The sequence below is a fragment of the Anas platyrhynchos genome, chromosome 10 (genome assembly GCF_047663525.1).
Source record: "Anas platyrhynchos isolate ZD024472 breed Pekin duck chromosome 10, IASCAAS_PekinDuck_T2T, whole genome shotgun sequence".
NCBI lineage: Eukaryota > Metazoa > Chordata > Aves > Anseriformes > Anatidae > Anas > Anas platyrhynchos.
The window spans coordinates 789777-810704 of record NC_092596.1 but is presented as its reverse complement, the minus strand read 5'-3'; the positions used below and the strand labels follow the sequence as shown (position 1 = coordinate 810704).

General features: G+C 49.9%; 1 protein-coding gene across 2 annotated transcripts in view; it reads left to right on the top strand.

The window, feature by feature from the left end:
- Positions 1-20928, top strand: part of GAB3 (GRB2 associated binding protein 3) — a 56763-nt gene that overhangs the window by 18253 nt on the left and 17582 nt on the right. For both annotated transcript variants that reach the window (XM_027465553.3, XM_027465552.3), the window contains exon 2: positions 18594-18897. In XM_027465553.3, coding sequence (XP_027321354.1) covers positions 18594-18897 — 304 coding nt within the window. The remainder of the gene's footprint in view (positions 1-18593; positions 18898-20928) is intronic.

Below are 20928 nucleotides of genomic sequence, written 5' to 3'. Positions count from 1 at the left end.
TTGCTGTGTGCAACACCCAGACAACGCGGGCAATGCCATAAAAAACCCTGTATTCTCAGCAGGGCCACCCTTCTGGGACACCACGTGCAGGAATTATCTCAGCCTTTGCAGGACAGAATTTCTCTCCTCCTTGCAACTTGGCTCCCAGTCTGTAGACAGCATTTTGCATTGGCACATTTTAATGAAATCCAGAAGAAAAAAAATAACTTTTTCCTTTTCCTCTTTAATATATCAGTTTATTTTTGTCAATTTTGAGCTTTTGGATTGAGTTTAGTTTAGACTTTTGTCAGTTAGGATGAGCCACGTGGCTGTAGTGAATTGGGAACTCTCAGTGTGTTAGCTTTGCTCCTGTACTTTCTCGATCATTGCTCTGCTGGAAGGTTTGATGGAGGGTTTTTATAGAGAACAAATAAGCCAGAAACACAAATAAAGGCCTGATGGCCATTCTCTTTGCTTACAATATATATTATTCTTTATATTCAGAGTCATTAGGCATTCTTGGCACTTTGAGAGGTCTCCACAGATTAGATCAGCCCTTTATGGAAATAGGCGTTAAACATGCTGAAGTTCAAACCACTTTGTTCTTCATTTGTGATTGATCTGGTTTCTCACATTGCACTTCAGCCTTTGCTTTGCATTCTCGGGAAGTATTTGGTTACTGAGCTCTCTTTCTTTGTAAAACCTCTAAAAAATCAAAATCTATGGTAAATTTTGACTCTTAGAGAGGGAGGAGTTGAAGAAATCCATTGTGCCAAAGCAGCAGTGCAAGGCAGGGGCTTGCATATGGAAATGCATTTTGGTTAAAAACAAAAGGTAGTGGTTTTGAGGCCCAAAGTAAATTGACAGCTTTCTGCTTCTTCTAGAAGAGCCTGCCCCGTCGAACTGCTGACCCAGCTGACAGCAAACTGACTGCTGCTGTGGGCACGGGAAGGCAGGGAGGGGAGAGGTGGTCTAGAGCTTGAATGGGATTTTTCCCATAAGAGCAGAGCAAAGCTGTATAAGGAGCTCTCTGAAACATAGGGATTGTGGGTATACAGATGAAGAAGGATGAATTTACAACCTTCATTAACCTCGAATGGATTTACAAAGCATGTCCAATAATATTCTGGTAGGGGTTGCCCGTTGCTTCAAGGCAGCTGTGCAGGGGCTCTGTGGGCAGCATCTCCCATGGATGGAGCGAGCATCTGACGGCACCTGCGCACAGATCGACCTGCTGAAGGTGTTGAGCTAGAAGATGGCTGCTAGGAGATAGTGGCTACAAGGTGTACTACTGCCTTGTTATCGGGGCTTAAATTCCTCTTCATAACTATAGGTAACAAACAAGAGTGTGATTCACAGTTTGGCTTCAGCTGACCCATGGGCCCAACTGTTGTTGTTTGTTGCTGTAATTTCTATAGTTACACTGGAAGCACTCTGGGCTCTAGGTATTCTGACTGCTGAAAGCCAGAAATAACTAGTTGGAATAAAAGTGTTAATAGCCTGATGGCTGTGTGAGTCATAGTCACAGTGGCCTTTGAGACAAAAGAGATTGCTCTGAGCACAGCAGTGGAGAAAGCCCTTCCTCTATGCAGCCTTATTGCAGGTCAAATTTAAACTTCCTTACTCAGAGCACAAACAGCTCTTCTATTTATCCAGCCCAAGCTCCCGTACCCCAGGATCCCATTCAGCAAACGAGGAGACCATTGCAAGGCCTGCAGAGGCAAATCCCGCCTGGTGCTCACTGCAGAGCACTGGGGAGATGTCTTCCCAGGCAGCTGCCGGGTAGGGAGAGGTTTTGCACAGCCCACTGGCAACTCAAAATTATGGAGCATCCAATGTTCAGCACTCAGGAGGATTCCCACATGGCTCACACACATTCATGTATGGTGCTTACTTGCATCTCCATGGTGCATTCTGCTGGCTTTTGCACGAGAAGTGGAAGTGTCCTCTCAGTTTCACGACCCCATGCACAACATCTATGTTTTAAATGAATCCTGTAAGATTGCATTTTTTGGGAAGAAAATCTTTACTGTCTTCAAAGTGAGGAGGTGGTTAAATGGGAGCTTGGCAGTTGGTTGGTGTCAGGGTTCTCACTTCATCTTGCCAAGCACTGTTCAGGCTCCAGGTAGAAAATGGCAGGGAGAACTTGGACTACAGCCCAAATGATTCCTCAAAGTATTTTAGTTTAACTGAGGTCAAAAGACTGTTCTGAGCTTGCTGCAAAGTGCATGCCCTAGGAGCTTCTGGATCTAAACTGCAAAAGCAAGTGATTTGGTTATAAATGGTTTGGCTTTTTTGGTTCATTCGGGAACCAGGCTGCAATGAAAGAGTTTCTGTCAAGTTGAATTTGGGAGGTTAAATAGTGCATTTATCCTATTGGACTTAGGAGAGAGGTACGACCTTTCTACTGGTACTAACCATCCTGAAGCTGCAGGACCAAAATGCTGTAGGGCGTTTGTTTGTTTGCTCTGTATTCAAAGCGCCCTTATCTCACATCACGCTTTGTGGGATCCAGTTAGCAAAAACAGCGACTGTGAGCTTCACACTTCTGCTTAGACCTCCTGACACGATCGCTGCTTTGTGCACTCTGCAGATGGAGCAGATCGTGTTGTGAAGATACAGTAGCAGGGGCACAGCTTCCTGCTCTGTGGCCAAGCCTGGAACTAGGTCAAGTGGCAAAAGCAAATTGCGAAGTGTGAGATGTGTGTCTTCAGGAATGGGAAGGGGAGCACTCAGCTCTGTTGCCAAACTGCAGGCCAGTTTCTGCAGAGACTTCGAGGAACTTCATTGGAACACGTGCTGGAATTCAGGACAACCTAACATTTTTGCTGACACCACATTTGCCTGTTACCCTGAAAGTTCTCTTGATGCCGAAGGATCACACAAGTGCCATGCTGTGGGATGCCTGTCTGGGTTTGTGTCCAAGGACTGAGAGCTTTGGATAGAAAAAAATAACAAATCCTAGGATGCTTTGTGATGAGCAGCAAAACTGTACAGAAAGGGAGCTGATGTCGGAAGGAAGCATGAGGAACAGACTCTCTGTTCTGGGGCTTTGTTTTGCCAGTTTAGTAGAGAATCAGCCTGAGTCTATAGAGAGTGAGCTGCAGTGTTTTGAATCTTTTATTAGTGTTTTCTATTTGGGGGATCTGTGGTTGGTGTAGGTCTGGTGAGAGCTCTCACACCTACACACCGAGTGACATTATACCTAGACAGACGCCGCATTGCCGGACTACTTCACACGTGCTTACCGAAGTGTGAACTATTACATGCATGCGATGGGCTGGTCTTTTTAGGATAAAAGCAGTACCAGGCTTTATTGCATATTGGCCCTTAAATACAGTGCGAGGTGTGTCTGCAGTCACCAGCTCAGTGTCTGCTAACAGGGCAGGAGGAAAAAACCCACGCATATGAGAAAGTCAAAAGAATCTGTCAAAGTGCATTGTTCTCATGTATATGTGGATATATGGTACCTACAAGTATGTATGTATATAGAGATATACGGTGGTTTCTGACCCCTGAGAAGCAAAAGCAGTGGTCATTTTGAGAGTTAAGGTGTGATGAGGACTAATTACTCAACCCTCAGATACCTTTCAAGCTGCAGGTGACTAGATGCTCCACGCTGTGACAATCCCTCGCTGTGTTTTTCGCATTAGTGACGGAGGGTAGAAAAAGAGGACAGTATGCACCACCATGCATCACGGGCTTTAGCCTCTGATTTTCAGACTGTTAGCAGTAGTAGTTTTATTTTTATTTTCAACTGCTCGCCTCACAATACTTCCCTAAACTACTCTAATCCCCTTGAGGACGTTTCCCTATATAGAGCCTTAGTTGATGTTGACCAGTGGTATTGCAGATTTCAATCCAGATTTAAATGAGAGGGTCGAAATCTTTGAATTAAATTAACATTTGTTAATGCCATTTTCTCCATAGGTACTTTTATTTATTTTTTTTTTCATTGAGATATGCTTTCATTAGTTGCTCTCTAATGATTTACCACTAAATGTTGTTTTTAGAATGAATGTGGCACTTACTCTCACTAACAAGGATACTCTGTACCTGTCCATGACCATCTCAGCATTTGTGTAGCTTAGTATACAATTACTCACACTTTTTGTGTTATCATTTTGATATTAAAGAGGTAGCATTGTGGAAAGCTTTACTCCCTCAGCAGGGATTATTTTATGTGATTTGAAACAAGCTGCATTTGAATGAAATTGGAATTCAGTAAAAATGCACAAAAGCATTTTAAAAAACTTCTTAAAGCATTAAAAATTACTTATTTATGGGAAGTTAATAAGCAGATGATCTGGGTTGTTTTTATGCATTAAATCACCCCCTCCTCTTTGGTTGCACTTCTTTTCTTTGTCTTCAAACCAATTTGCATACAAAATTTCAGTTTCTTTGACACTGCCTGTTTAGAAAGCAGTAAGTGGAAGAGACATCGGAGTCAGAACTGGAGTGCAGGCTGTGAAACAGAGGACACAAGAACCGCTTCCTTTGGCTGTTTAAGAGAACTGCTGTGCGCTGCAGCTCAGAGCCATATTACAAAATCATGCCGTAAATCTATGCTGACACATATCAGTAACGCTCCTGAATTCCCTTGAAGCTGAAAACCTGTGACGGGCGTCCATGCATGGAAGTGCTAAGTATGCTGGACGTTTTAGTGCTTACTTTGAAAACAAACATGACGTGGCTTTGGGATAGCTTTGCTTTTTCTCAGTAAGCCAATTTATCCTCTCCAAGACATGCTTGCAGGGGGGAAGGCACAAACACAACCTCCAGCTGCAGGCACAGGGAGAGCCCTTGACCCAGGCAAGGAGACCCTGGCAGCAAATACCTGCAGAGCCCACAGGGGAGCAGACAGGACTGGCAGCTTGGGTAGCCTGCATGTGGCATCCCCAGCTAGCTCTGCTTGGAGACTTATGGCCAGGGGAGTGCTAACCTGCCTTTTTCAGCCCAGGATTCAGCCCACCTGGTGACAGTATGCTCACTTGTTCAAAGGAATATCAGTAAAAGGCAAAGATCGTTCCTACTCCAAATTTCAGGGAGGCAGAAGCAGCCAGCCTGCCGGGTGAGTCACGCAGGAAAATACTACCACACATGACTTGTTCACGGTGATTTTGCCTACTGATGAGCAAAATACAAGAAACAACGAAAAGCTGGCTTTGAAAAGACTTCGTTTAAAGTACACATTTCCTTAATTCCCTGGGAGTTCTCGGCAGCTCAGCCAAACAACAAGAGGCCATCAAGGTTTGGCCCTGCCTTTCGCAGCAATGGCACAGCGTGGGAATAGGACAGTGATGGCAGCTCAGGCACTGAACTCTTACCTACAGGCTTTTCCTAGGGCTCAAGCTGGAGCTGGCTAGCCCTTGTTTACCTGGGAGCAGCAGAGCTCTTGCAAGTGCCATTACAAGCTGCAGTACTGTGATTGTAAACTCCTTGGGTCAGAAACCAACTGTTTTGGGTTTAGTATTTTTATCTAGTACAATAGAAGATGGATGAAGACCATTAAGGTGTACGGTACAAGGCTTCCACTTAGTCTTTTAGATTCCTGAGGATGCACGGGTTTACCAGACTGAAGGCATTAGCTTCCTTCATGGTCCAGCCTCCCTCCGGATACCCCCCACTGGTGCCAGAGCCACCAGCCCAGCACAGGTGATGAGACTTCGCCTCCTCAGCCAAACTGCTCTGCTGAAAACATCAGACCTGGCAATGCTACTGTTAAAGTCAGGCAGGGGTGTAAGGAAAAGATGCACGCAGCTGCTAAAGGTGCACTGAGAGCAGAGCAGAGCAGAGTAGCCCTCGGCCTCAGCCTCGGCCCCAGCCCAGCCGCACGGACAGCTGGGGGAAAGCTGGAGGAGGAGGGGAGGCTTGCACAGCAACATTCTGCTCTCAGCATCCCAAAGGATCGATTCTCAGGCCATTATCTGCATTCCCACACGTGCAAACACACGTGCCTTAGTGATCCAGGGAGGATCTGTGAGTTACCACCCGAGGAACAACCATCCCTGTAGGATAACATTTGCTCAAGGGGTTGCCAGTGGCTGCCCAGGCCCCGCTGCCCTACCACAGACAACACACAGTGCTGCCAGCTTATTTTTCTCTGGGGCACATACAGTGTCTTTGGGATCTTTTAAATCTGTCTTCAGCCCAGCCGCAGGGCCGAGGCTTTCTCCGTTCCTACGCCAGCCCGACAGACACAGCTATCTAGCAAGTCAGACTAGCCCTCCGCAGCACAATCGCAGGAAGTTATTCCAAGCCTCAGACAAATCCCATTTCTATCTCTGGAAGAGTAAAAGGTCAAAAAACACCAGGCTGTAGCGGTGCCAGCAACCGGAGCAAGCCGCGTCCCCGTGGGGCAGGGCTGAGGCGTGAGGGGCGCTGGGGGGCTCGGTCATGGCCGGCCTGGGCCCACAGGAGGGGAGGCCTGGCTGGAGACAGGGAGGTGGCATCCTGGGGAGCCCACACAGCTCCGGGCCCACCCGCCCTGCTGCTGGCTCCCAGCCACCTCCCTGTCCTCTGCCGGCGATCGGCAGCGTAATTAGCACAAGTCCTGATTAGCTCCTGCCCTCCCCTTGCAGCGTGCTAGCAAAACAGGAGGTGTCTGGGGCTCGGGGCCATTCTTCAGCAGTGACTGTGGTGTCCTGAGGCGCCCAGGCCCGGGCAGGCTGTGCTGTGGCCACAGGCACACAGCAGGGACGTGGGGACGTCTCTCGTCATTCCCTGCTGTCCTCCCAGGACTTCAGGAATGTCCCCTTCCCTCCTGTCACGTTGCTTTCCTTTCTGCTTGGCCCTAGTGAGAAGGAACCCCCAACACCGGCCAGGCAGGGCACTGCCACCAGCCCTGCGGCTCCTGGCTGGGGACCCAGCAGTTCCTCGCTCAGGTTTTCCATCCCTGCCGACGAGTCCATTCATTTTATGTTTGTCCTTCAGCTTTCCTGCTCCTCCCATTCCTGCCCGTCCAAGTTTCTTGCCAGTTGGGGCTTCCCTGCTATCCCCCAAGCTCTTGCTTTAGCTCCTCTTGTGAAACCTCTCGCCATCACCTTCTGCTGTGCTGCTAGGACACGAACCCCCGAGCCACCCATTTAAACACAGCCCTCATCCCTCCTCACGCTGCTACCTGCTGTCACTGTTATCAGTTATCTGATACAAACACGGCCTGCTACAACAGAGGTGCTTTGAGACTTGCAGTGTCCACATGCAGAGCGACGGGCCGAGGCACACTTTGGTCACTGGCTGAAAGCTCCCATAGCTCCACTCCTGCCCACACTGGCTCATGTCCTCTCCCCGGGGTGCTGAGCCCTTACAAAAAGGGCTGAAAGACTCCACATGGCTCCGCAGCACCCAATTCAAGTGAGGGCAGCAGCAGGGAAAGTCTTGTTTGTTTTTCTCGAATAGCCTGCACACAGTGGGATCAGCCCCAAGCAAAGGCCTTTTCATACGGTCTCTTTGTGGTGAGTCTGCCTCCACACCCTCCCTCAGACGAATGCTCTGAGCGGTGGTTTCTTTGTCACTGCCACGGCACAGACTGTCAAGGGTCTGCGCTCTTGGAAGCAAGCTCACAGCAAAGGGTTGGGCACGGACCATCGGTAATTTAACCGTTTTGCAGCAGGAGCACTGCTGTTTGGAGGAGTGGGAGAGGTCAGGCTGTGCAGGGCAGATGGGCTCTGCTCTCCGCTTGGCTGAGCAGGAACTGGTGATGTCCTCAGAGCACTGCACTGGGAGGTTTGTGCAGCTGCTGCGTCCTTTAAGCAGATCTCAGTGTATGGGGCTGCCTCAGCATTGCTGCCATTGGTTTCCCTTTCTTCATGGATCTCTCCCATGGGGTTAGAAGCAACAAAAAGCACTTTAAAAATGAAAATTAGGTTCTGCGATTTAAAAAATCAGCAGAGGAACTCCAAGCTAGGCTGAATTTCACTTCAGCTCCTGTTTTGCAGTTCAGGTTGACAGTGTCACATTAGCAGCAGCAGCAGCAGCCACGCTTACATTCACTTCCTTCTGAAGCACATGCAAGCGCTGCAGACTGTACAGTGGACTGTGCTCCTTTGGTTTTGAGGATTTATGAATTTTGGCTGGGTTCAATAGAAGGGAACGGCTTTAAGATCAGTAGTAAGACCAGTGACAAAGCTTTCCCATCAGAGGAAAGCGAAGATGGTGAGGCCACGCTCAGGTGTGCTTCAGGTGCCCCATTTTGGGGGCAGGGGGAAAGAAGGCACATTCCTGACAGTGCTGGTGGCAACCTCACCCTCTGTGACCATCTGAGACCATCTGTGACTGGCTCACAGGGCATGCCAAGGCACCTCTCCCTGCTGCAGTGGCAGGGGCATCCTCCAGGCTCAATGCTTCCTTGTCCCCCGTGCCTCCAGGGCACCCAGCGGGACAGTGCTAGCTGCACCCAAGCAGAAAGCATCCTCATCCCGAGTGCTGCCCGGTGACCTCATCTTCTGGGTGTAGCTCGGCATGCAAAACCCACGAGAAAGGGATAGGGAAGGGAGGAGAAGAGAGAGAGAAGTTTCAGAAAAGCAGAAATAAATGCTGCCGTTTTGAAAATGACTGTGGAAAAACCCAGCTGGCTCATTGTCCTCACTTTTGTAACAGTAACATTGATCCTATTTCACCATCCCACGAGCACATTCTCGGCGACAGTTTTATGGTTTAAAGGAGATGATCTGGGTAAGCTGCACACCACCACTGCCTGCCACCGAGTTTACCTGTTTCCATTTGGTAAGGCTCTGGCTTTTGGTGTTTTAATAGATCAGTGCTCTGACAGGCTGAAAAATGATGGAAAGGGAGCTATTACCCTTCTCCCACATTGCTCATGTTTGAGATATTGCTGAGTACATTAATTGCACGTTGTTCCCAATAGATCAAGCTGAACTTTTGTTTCTGAAATCTGTTTTTACTCCCAAACCGTTTCCACTCTTTGCGGAGTTTGGCAGAGATTTTTACTCCTGCTGCACTCGCAAAGAGTCTGCGTTACAAAATACTGACAACTGGCCGAATGTAACCCCAAAGGGAAGGCACCTGCTCAGGAAAGCTGGCCCATCCTCTGGAGGCTGGAGCAGAGAGGTTTGGGCCCTGTTGGTTTAGTGCCACGTTGAATTTTGCCTTTCCACACTGCAAAGAGAGCGGGACAGCAGCCACTGCTAGGGCAGGCACACAGCTGAAGGGCACCAACCCGCTGTCCTCAGGCCAGGGGTAAGCGGCTGGTTTGGGGCATCCTGAACTCATTGCCTGGGCTGGGCACTGCTGCGGGCACCCAAAATGCAGGCTTCCAGGCAAGGCTAGTACTTGGCAAGTCCGGGGATTTCCTAGGAAATGAATTATGGCATGCAGTTGTTTTCAGTGCTGCTGTGATCGAGTGCGAATCCACAACACGAAGGGGCTCCAGAATTCGGAACGTTGAGGCAAAAGCGCGCAACGTGCCAAATGCGATTGTTTTCCTCTCGCAGCCCGTTATATTCAGATGTTGAGGAAATGATTTAATATTTCTGAACATGTTGTGATTTCATCGGTGGGTCCAGCAAGGGAAGTTTGAGAAGTCATGCAAATTAAGATAAACATTAAGCACGCTGTTGGTGCTAGCTTTGCCATGCTGTTTTCTGGCTGTGAGGCTCAGGAGGTGGAAACAAATAGCAGTGCTGCACCAGGCACGCCAGCCGAGGGCACAGAGATGTCTTCATGACAATGGCAGAAGCTGCAGCATTAACAAGGAACTGGAAAAACTTAATGAATCTGTGGGTCACAGCTTGAAGGTCCCATTTCAGGAGGGCAGAAGAGAAAGGTGTGAGGATGAACAATGCAGCTGGGGAGCGGCGCCAGCTCTGCTCCTCACTCCATCTCTGCTGGAGCACCTTGCCCCTTGTGCTGGTGTGAAGTCAGCAGGGCATGAAGTAGCACAGTGAGAAAAACTGCACGGATCTGCAGAATTTCACAGGCAGGGTGAAGAAATGTGCGGCTGCCCCCGAAGCATGGGAAGTTTACTTGATGGGTGTTTGGATACTCGAGCTGACTTTAGCCAGCTGAGCTTGTGAAACGTGCCTCCAGTGCGGAGGGAAACGGAGCTCGCGGGGTGTTAGCCCTTCAAGCCTCGCCCTGAGAGCCCTGCTTCCTTGGATGAGATGCAGGACGCAGCAGCAAAAACTCTGAAAAAAAACTCCAGAAAAATTCTGGCAACTCAGAGATTCTTAAACAAACAAAAGAAAACCTGGCATGGGGAGCGTTGTTTATATTTTTCCTAACATTTATGTACTTTAAAATAAAAAATGACGGGCAGGAGATGCTGTATATTAGGAGCCGTATGAGTGATGACCACTTTTCCACAAACTAAGGAGAATGAAAGTATAATTCTAAAAACGTCTAAAAACCAGCTCAGTCTCCTGTGCAGTGTAAAGCAGAGAAGATTAATTTAGGAGAGCTTTTAAAGAAGAAGGAGAACTGGTTCTTAAAATGTACCACTGCCTAGCAGGATACTTACAGGCAAAGCAACCCAATGCATTGGTGAAAAGGCAGTCCAAAGCAGCAGAACTACAATCAAAATAGATGCGTAAACTCCTTAGCACAGCTGCTTTTCTAATATTGTACTTCAAAATGAGCAGGTGGGTGTGAACACAGCCACTTAGCACTTCCAGCCTCCTTCGGTGCTGTGGGGCTCGGTGTGGCCACACTCACCCCACCCGTGTACCTGCTGCCATCCCGACCAGTTCAAGGGAGCTCACTCAAAGTATTTCACCATATATTTCAGTTTGTCTTTCCCACACTCCTAGTGTACTCTTAATTGCAATTCTGATATTTACTGAAATGGCCTGGCAGGTAGCACCCAGTGGCAGGGAGGGCCTGTGTCCCCCCAAAATGGGGTCTCATGCCTGAGATCACCAGAAGACACTCGCTGTCTGGCTGGAGAAAAGTCAGGGCTGAGCACAGCCTGGGAGTAACCCACAAACCCCAGGCTAGACCCGTGAAGGGTGAGTTCATCGTCTGATGTGGTAGATAGAAAGGCTGCTCATCTGTCTAAGGCAGATTTTCTTGATTCAGATGATTCCTTCGGCGTGTGTTTCCATTTTTGGGAATCTCTGCATTTCTCAGAGCTTCCTGTCGAGAGGAGGACCTGGCCTTCTCCAAGCAAGTGGGAGCTTTGCCATTTACTTCAATAGAGTCTAAATGTCACCGTGAAGGCCGGGTGGCTCCCGTGGGACGGCTTGCGAGCCAGCACATTGATCCCAGCAGAGATCTTCAGCATCTGCACAGCTGGGAGCACGCCGAGCCCTCCGAAACCAGTGCCCCCTCCACACACCTGGATCCCAAGCTCTTCTGGACATGTGGCGGTTGCTGTTGTGATGTTGGACCTCTCTCTTTTTTCCTTCCTATCTCCGTACATGTGTCCAGAAAGGTTGGTTCTTGTTTTCAACATACTTGGCCTGCTCTGCAAGACAAGCCCTCCCACGCATGTGCACCTCCTCCCCGCTCCGCTGCCTGCCTCCCGCACACTTCCTTTCTCCAGGCAATTTTAGGAGAGAAAATGAAGTGCAAAGGTCGAAGCACTTGCAGCCTACGGCAGGGAATTGGACACGGGTGGACAGAAAGACGGCCGAGGTTTGGCCCACGGTGGCTGTGGGGGATGCATCCGATACCAGCTCGTTCCCTGCACACGGGGAGATGAGCCCAGCTTCTGAGCACAACCCGGAAAGTGGGGTCATTTCGCTGCATCGAGCACATTGTTATTTATCGTCAGGCTGAAGTGTCACAGCGTAAACATCTGTGGCTTTTTTTTTTTTTTTTTTTTTTTCTGATCGTGCTGGTTACTCTGCTTTTCTTCATCAGATCCAGCAGTGTGTTGTTAAAGAGTTTAGCTACTGAAAAAGAAAAAAAAAATGGTGTTGTGGTCCCCTACTAAAAGAGTCACTTTGCCCAATTTCCTGTTTATGTTCCTTCTCTTCGGAGCCGTAGCATCATGTGAGCTCAGACAGTTATAGATAGGCTGCGTGACTGTTGCTGACCTCACACCACATGTTCAGTTAACAAGGTGAAACAGCAAAATTTGTTCTGTTGGTGTAAAAATACTGAGAAAACTGCCAGTTCCCAGTAACACAGAGGAGAGGGACTCCAGATAGCCTGAGGCAGGGCGCAATCTCCAGGCTTGAGAAACCTGCAGTTCCTTCTGGTCTTTAACTACTTCGCACATCTGTATTTACATCTTGCTGGGGAGCTGCAAGGAAGGGGATTAGCCCCAACTCGATTTCTTCCCTTAGCAGGGGAGGTTTGGAGACCTTCCATAAAAGCTATTAGTTTAGAGAATTTGCTCAAAATTTGTCCAAACTTCGGTCCCTTTAGTGTATACATTTTCCTGTGTTTGCTTCCAAAAATAACTGCAAACTCCTTTGACTTGAATAGCTTCGGCCATCCAGCAGATGCTGATACCCAGCTTTCGTGGGTGAGAGCTGCTGCTCCTTAAACAACCTGGAGGCAGCCTCGCTTTAGGGGGATCTCAAGGATCTGCACGGAGCCTTTTAAAAATCCTTTAGGATTATGCAAGAGTTTTGGATGAAAGCTTCCAAGAACTTGGAATTTACCTCTAGTCAAGATTTTATCTTATTACTGTGTTGGTGTTAAAGAATTTATTGTGGACAAGTCAGAAAAGCCCTAAAGGTTTCCAGGCTGTCTTACACAAGTAGTTTTCATGCAACTGTTGGGATCCCTGCCGTGCTGCATGAGGTTTCAGTGGCCCCTTTCCCACTGATAGAAAATGAAATTATGTTGTCAAATCCAGGAGAGCCTGAGCAGTGTGTTGGTTTCACCCTGGTTTTAACTCATTTCTGCAAAAAGCACAGTCCTGAGAAGTGGGGCTTTCATTTTGTAGCTGACAAAGGGGTGGCACCAAGCCAGACCGGGGGCTTTCTACCCGTTGTCCTCTGCCACATCACACAGGGAAATGAGGATTTGGGATGGAAGAGACCAGCCAAAGCCAAAGGCATGAGCACTCTGGCCATGGGGAGCGTGGCACGGTGTCGGCAGCAGGTGTACCCCGGGGCAGGTGAACCACTCACCGCATATGTGGCGTGTAACAGGCGTGTACCAGCTGCCAAGTGCTGCAGGACTTCGGGGGGAAAGAAAGCACTGGAGAAATCCAAGCTGCGTTCAGGAAGGTAATAATAATGTCACTTGAGATACTGCACATAAGCATGCTGCGAGGGAATATGGAACTAAAACTCTTGGCTAGCTGGCGAGGCTGTAAACATCCTCATGTGAAGAGCCCTGCCTGTAAGTCTTCACTGTCAAGGAGCGTAGCTGCCTGCAGAAACGTAGCAGCAGCCAGAAGGTGTCAGCTGGGGGGCAGTGGGAAGGGATTCGTGCTTCGCAGTGCCTGCCCTTGGGAAGGAAAACGTGTGCCCCAGCAGTGAGGAGGGGTTTGCTGGGAGGAGATCTTTCGGTGGCTCCAAACCAAGCCCTTTGCCTGATGGTTTTGGGGCTGTCTTCTGTTGCTGGTATGTCTCCCCTGAACTGTCCTTAAACAGACAAAATGAAAGAGAAAGGAGAGTACAAGGATGCTGAAGGCATGAGGCCACATCCCCTTGAGGTGCTGGTGGGACAGGGTCCAACAGCCTGCCATGGGGCAAAGCAGGCTGGCCAGCGCCAGCATCCCTCCGCACGGGGCTTTTGCAAGCCTCTCATGATGAGTGGTCCACCAGGACGGCTGGCAGGCTGCTGGAAGTGGTGGCAGCTCAGGTTTAATCCCACCTGGAGGCACAGAAATTTCTGTCACGCCCTGAAAGCACCGGAGTCCGTCTTCACTGCCGTGTTCATCCCAGGGATGTGCGGCCAGACACACTGGGGGAATTACTTTATGCGTTTATTGGTGGTGTCATTTTTAATTCTGCTTTCAGAACTCATTTGCTTATCTCCTGCAAGGTTTCTAAGAACTTAAACCTCCCAAGTTTCTAGGTCGCTATGACTTTGACCCGCTGTGCCCAAATGGACCCATTAGCTTTACAAAGAATCTGCATGTTTATTAAATAGCAGTGACTCAGTCGGTTGCAGATGTTTGTACATGTAAAGCATCATAAATATTATGGATTGGGATGTGGAGCAGGCAGTGGGAATGTGTGTAGGTTAGCAGACAACAGTTGAGTCCAGGTCTTTTTCTTTCTTTTTTTTTTTTTTCATAGTGTGTGTAATTTATTTCTACACAAACCACAGGTTGCTTTTTGTGAGAAGCAGAAACAAAGGAAAGCTCCCTGGTTCTAAAGGACGTCACCTTAGATGCTTTATTACAAAGCTTTTGCTGCACATACAGTGCAGGAAATTTTTAGGGTAACATTTTTAGTCAATCTTTGTATCTATATCACCTTGCAAAGAAGAAGGTATTTCCCCTTCCCCTGCATCTCCTCCGAGGAAGGCTCATGCTGACTTTCCTGAAATAAGATTCATTTAGACTCATACTGAAACCACCACAGGCAGATAGACAAGTGACTCAGTCAGTGACTCACGACTTAGCAGATGGAAATAGGGTGTTAGACAGTAGCCTGTCCCGAAATCATTGTACTGTGGTCCTCTGCGCGGGATGCGCAGAGCAGCTGTACGAGGCTGTGCTGAACGCTGCTTGCTGTGGGCATGCTGGTGTCCTTCAGAGCCTTTCCCCTTGAGAAAACAGAGCTGCGAGGGCAGGAGAAGATTCACTGACTTTTCTTTCCCAGCCATAAGCCTCTTCAGCCTCTCGCTGCTGAAGTTTGTGAGATCTGAGCAGAAAATACGAGAAGCTGGGCGCAAGGGAGGCAAAACAAGGCGGGCAGAGTGCTAAAGCTCCGCTGTCCCCCAGAAAAGGGACACGCAGGCAGCCTCGTTAAGGAGATTTATTACGCAGAGCTGATGGGAGCTGCAGCCCTACAGCCAGTACAGCAAAGCCATCACTGCAGCTGGGGGAAGGTTTAAGAGGTCTTTTTCTTCTCTGATTTCCACAAGTGAGTTAATCGAGCCTGATTGCACAGCCAGGTGGGCAGAGAGCAGGAGGCAGGAGCCCTCCTGCGAGGGGCTGGCCCGTTGCTCCTGCAAAGCATGAGCTGCTCCCTACAACACCCTTGGGCTCTGTGAGCACGAGGATGCAGGTGGGAGCTGACCCCCTCCTGGCACCCTGCGGGCGGCACCTCTGAACCGCCGCGCTGTCAACAGGCCCAGACACCAGCTGCTCACAGGGCTGTCCAGTATGAATTCAAACTTCCTCTTAGAAATCATTTATAGGAAACACTATAAAGTTCTGCCTCGTTATGTTTTTTTTTTTTTTTTTCCCATAAAATAAGACATTTTAAAGTGGTTCTTTGAAAACTTTGGTCTCAAACGCCAGCACAGCTGCAGGACGATTGCCCTGTGGCTCTGCCGGTACCCAAAACCACCCCACGGCTCGGGCAGCCGAAGGAGGAGCACGGCGCACACTGGAACACCCAGCCCCAGGTCAGACCCTCTGCTATGGCACCCGCTGCTCCCCTTCCTCCCAGCACTGAGCTCGCGGCCTCTCCTTTCCCTGCCGGGCCTCCCCACAGCAGCCAGCACGCTGCCAGGCCTCCAGGCGAGCGAGGAGCTGGCACGCCTTGTCCTGCTTCCCCTTGGCTTCACTGTGCCTGGTGAAGATTATCCTCGCGGGGGAGTCATGAGCATTAATTCAGCTGGTAAAGAATGTCAAGTCTTTTGGCCATCCCCTGGTTTGTTATTAAAACCAGAAAAAAATCAAACCTCACAGGATAAATCCTATTCCAGGCCAATTCACCTCATGGAGCTTGTGTGTGCTGCAGTTAATTATTTAGATCTCACATGCTGGGTTTGTTTCTCACAGACAAAACCCAACACATGCTCCCAGGCAGAAGGTAAGCGGTTACAGTCCCTGGCTAAAACCTTCCCATGCAGGCTCCCAACATGTTTACTAGTCAGCTACATTTTCAGCACCTGACTGGTTTGTTTGTGGCCTTTTTTATCTGGTGTTGCCACCGACACCCCCCGTGCAGCAGTCGCCCATGTGCAATAGCAGCCCTGGTTCAGCCTCCCATCGCCCCAAAGTCCCCATCACCTCCCCCTTGCACCCGCACTGATTTCGTTATTTCCACCCAGCTCTGTGCTCTGGCTGCCTGGGCATGATAACCAGGGCTTCTCACAGCCTCGGTGCCTCCTCCTCTCCCGTCGTGGGCCATGAGCACCAGGCACCTCCCGCTCTCCTTGCAAGAAGCCTGGTGGGGCTGCCTGCCCGCAGGGAGGGTCATGGGGCTGCTCCTGTGCTTGTGCCAGCTTGCAAGGCACAGCTGAGGGTTTCTGCTCTCCTCTCACCAGCTGCCCAGGTTCTCCTGAAGCCCACAGATCCCGTTACGCTCGTTAAAGTCAAAATGCTGAAGAAATGGGGACAGATGCTGTACTGTCCAGCCTGACCCAGAGACACCCATCTCCTCCTCCCTCACCGTGCTCCCGTGCAGGTGATTTCCACCCGCTCTCCATCAGGAGACAAATTTTAGCTGCAGGCCCAGCAGCCTGAGGGCAGTGGCAATGCCCTGGGGGAGCTCAGGTGGTTCCTGCTGGCTGCTTTAGCAGCCAGCTTCCCTGGAGGGCAAAGGAGATGTTTTTTGGCTTATTCCTCCCGAGGCATTTCTCTTCTTGCTGCCCGGGCTGCGTGTGCGTTAGGGGAGCTGAGCTGCCAATCCTGGTGCACCAGCAGGCTGTGCATCAGGCACGTGTGGTGCTTGGGCTGCAGGTGGTGTCATGGCCCTGTCCAGGGCTATGCATTGCAAGATGACTCTGCTCTACTACTGAAATTTGCTACTCAGGGAGCTGTTTTCTCCTTTAAAAGCTTCATTTTTGCTTTAATTTGATTTGGAGAGGGTGTGTGTGTCACTTTCTTCCTTGGTTCCTACACAATCCAACTTCTCTGCAAGATCTCAGTGATCTGATGTTGCCTCTAGCTGCTTCTAACACAGACCAAATCATTTTCAAACCTTGACAGGTCATATAGGTGAGCCTGAATTTTCTTTGTGCAATACTTGGCACCTCACCTCTGCTTTGCATCCGTTCCTGATGCAGCCCTGCTTTGAGAGCCACTCCTGTACATCAGCTGCTGCGTGTTAGTCAGCCTTGCAAGAGCTCCCTCTAAAGAACTGCCGTCTCTGGTCCCTCTTTGTTATTTATGACTAGTCTATTGCTTTCAAAATAGATTAAGGTACTGCCAGGCTGAGTAGATTCATCTCTAGATAAAATATCAGATGAGTATGGAAAGGCAAAAGCTTTGCACTGTGAGGAAACCTCTGTTAAGTGCCGGGGAAAAATAAATCAAACACCTCCTAACAAAGGATTGCTATTTTTTTGTTGGTTGCTTTCACTGTTGCTGTACTCACAGGAACTGTCGGTGAAATCTGTAGTGCCTGTACTGAGCCCCAAGTGTCCCGGTAAGGATTTGTACGATGTAGTGACAGCATCCTGCCATCAGTTACTTTGCACCTAGGCCAGCAGGTTGGGTGTCAGTCGGACAGCCGCCCTGCGAAAGGAGCACTGTGGTGAACCCAAGTGCAAGCGATTGCCCAGGTTCGTGTTGTGATGAGTCGCTTTGCGGCGAGCACTTGCGTAATGCTTAGGCAGGGGGTGGTTGTTAGATGTTTCATTGCTAAACTTTTAACTGATGAAGGCAATTAAAGCATCTGGGGTTCTATGGTGACTGTGTACCTGGGCATTGTGCAAGCCCCTTTGCCCCCACAGGGCTGCCGTCAGAGCTGGTTTTATCCAAACGCTATTTGCAAGGAGTTTGCTGAAGGGAAGCTCCCAACACCTTGCTTCAGCTTTCCTCTGCGGAGCAGAGCTCAGGGTGGATTCCTCTTGGCCCTTGAAGTAAGCGTGCTGGTGACAGCTGTAATCTGCTCAGGGGCTCTCGTGCTGCTGCTGAACTGCAGCAGCTGCTGGAGGAGCGGAAAATGTTATTTTGTTCCTAGAAACTTGCGTGCAGCTTAACGAAGTGATACGGCATCTCAGTCTTCGTTTTAGCCAGTGTGGGTCCCGTGCCTTCAGCCATGTGGGCCCAGGAGATGCTGGTGCTGACAGGGGTTGGTGCAGGTTGCGGCGTCCCTGGAAGCAGTGTCTGGGTAAACAGATGTTCTGCAGCACTGGGGAGGTTCCCACTTAACATCTTAGCACTACAGCTCCCTCAGGGTTTGCTCTGGGCTTCCAGAAGTAGCTGGCAGCTCATTAACAGCTTTTTCCTGGCCCGGGAAGCCATGCGGGTCATCTGGAGGCCTCGCTTTGGGCAGGAGGTGCGTGCTGCCAGGTGTTAGCTCACGTGCTGCAGCACACGGTGTGGTCCCAGCTGAAAGGAAAACGTGTTACAATCTCTTCTTGGTTCACCTGCTGTAGCTAAAGGCAGGTGAAGCATCAGAGCCATTGCATCATGCTGGCAGGCTGAGGGCGAGAGGAGAGAGAAGCCGTGTTCCCTGTGCTCCCCCAGGTGACAGCCCTTCTCCTCATTCTGCCCCAAACGCAAGCTGAGAGCAAACACTTCGGGTCCAAGTCCCATTCCCACAGGTTTATTAACAAGCCCTAACGCCAAAAAGTGCTGCTGGCTGTGTTGTGAGGCTGACGGGCCCTGTCTGTGCCACCCGCAGGCATGGAGGAAGCGCTGGTTCGTGCTGCGCCGAGGCCGCATGAGCGGGAACCCCGATGTGCTGGAGTACTACAGGAACAACCACTCCAAAAAGCCCATCCGCATCATCGACCTCAACGAGTGCGAAGTGCTGAAGCACTCGGGGCCCAACTTCATCAGGAAAGAGTTTCAGAACAACTTTGTCTTCATCGTGAGAACCACCTACCGCACCTTCTACCTGGTGGCCAAAACCGAGGAGGAGATGCAGATCTGGGTGCACAACATCAGCCAGATCTGCAACTTCGGGCACCTGGAAGATGGCACAGGTAGGATTGTGCTATCTTGGGGCTTGGGGCTGGCTTGGGGTTGGGGTTTTCCATAGCATTGCTCGGGGCAAAAGGAAGCGTGGGGCTCGTTGGGGTGGCAAGGGATGTGGGACTTAACATCTCCTACAGCTCCACGTGGTCCTGAGGCGGTGCAGACCCTGCTCTGAAGGTTACTGGGGGGCTGGCTTCTGCTGGGTGGAAATAAGAGCTGGCTGCTTGGTCTCACATCGATGAAGCAATCGCTGCTAGAATAAACAGCAGGTCCTTAATAAGAAAAGGTACTGTTTATGTGAAAAGCTGATTGAGTGTTATCTTCTGGGGTTGTTTATTTCATTACACGGCCCATGTTTATTTAGTTTGGCTTAACGTAAGACACCTGTTCCAGGAAAGTGTTCTGCAAAACTCGCGTTTTCTCAAGCTTTGTTGAACGTGGAATGTGCGCAGATCTGGGTGTATGTGCACACATAAATCAATGACAAAAATGCTGAACTATCCTAGCCTATTAGTGAGAAGAAAAATAAAGCAAAGGCAGAGGACAGGAGAGCGCTAGGGGTGTCTGTCTAGGCTAAAGCGATGGTCCTCCAGTGCAGCACGAAGCCGGCCTGTTCTGCCAGCCCCACACCTGCGGGCAGTCAGCGGGGTGAGTTTCCTGGAGAGCTTCCAGGAGCTAACCACTCCAAGAGGGATCTAGCCAGGAATTAAAGCCAGGACCCATGTCATCATCAACTTACCTTTCAAATGAGAAAATCAGGCTCAGATTACAGCAATCTGTCTTTCCCTTGACATTTCCAACAGGCAGATACAGCAGCAGTTTCAGTGCTTTGTAGGAAGTGAGTCAGGGCTGAGCCCTTCGTGGTGATAAAAGCCAGCCTGAGGGCAGAAAAGGGTGGTGATGGAGGGACTCGGCCCCACCAGGGGACTCAAAGGGCAGCAAGATGTTTAGGGGCGGTCTATCCTGCCATGGTCAGTGTGCTGCTGTGCTCCCACTGCTGCGTGGGCATACCCTTACCTGGTAGAGAGGAAGCAAAAGGCCATGAGATCTTTGGTTTTAACCTATCCCAGTTCCCCGCCTTCTTTAATCATCTTTTCAGTAGTTTATTCTGAGGGGAAATGGGAGTGGAAGAGCTCTGCAGCATTCCTGTTATGAATCTGATGTCTTCCGTTTTCATGTTGGCTCTAGAGAGCACCAGGAAAACTGGCTGGCACATGTTCTTGTGCCAGTACACACTGCCCATGGGTACAGCTTGAAGAGTTGAGCTGGTAGCTTTGGGGGATGGCAGTCATCCCCCAAGTCCATCGGAGTTTGGGGGTAATTAGGGACTGTCCAGTGACCCGCTCCCTGCTGGTTGGCCCTTGCTGAAATGGAGCTGTCGCCCTTGTGCTGCTGCTCTCGCTGCGGTGCTGCATTGGATGCAGCTTTACCAATCAGCCTGTCAGCTAAGTCTTCCCTCGCAAGACAAAGAACCAAATGTATTTCTTTGTCTTTCCAATCTACATGTAGGCTTCTGGCACTGCATTGAGGACGTGCCCAAGGAGGTGTGATCTGAGGCAGAGGAGCCAAGGCAGTCCCCAGGAAAGATGCATTATTACTAGAAACCTCTGTTGTACTGCTCGAGTGTAGCGTGGCTTGTATGTGGGCAGCACTGGCAGAATCCCACGGGTGTTTCCCAGCCAAGACCACCAGTGTAGATGCTGATGGATGAGAAGTGACAGCTCTTGCTGTGGCGGGCTGAAGAGCTGACATCCCAGCTTTCTGCTCTGTTCCTCAAGGCAAATATCCCCTGCAGTGCAGAGCATTTGTCTTGGTTCAGTGTAAAGTCCGGCAGCTGAGCCGGCAGTCTGCATCGCGGGCAGTGTAAGCTGAGCTTCCAGCCATGCACTTGCTACATCTCTCCTGGCAAATAACACCTCCTATTTAGCCCGCAGCTCCTGCCAGTGTGGTCGGGTCTGGTGTGGATTTGGCTCAGGCTGCAGGGCATGTTCAGCTTCTGTTCCTGCCCTCTGATTTCAGCCTGCACAGTTGCACAGCTT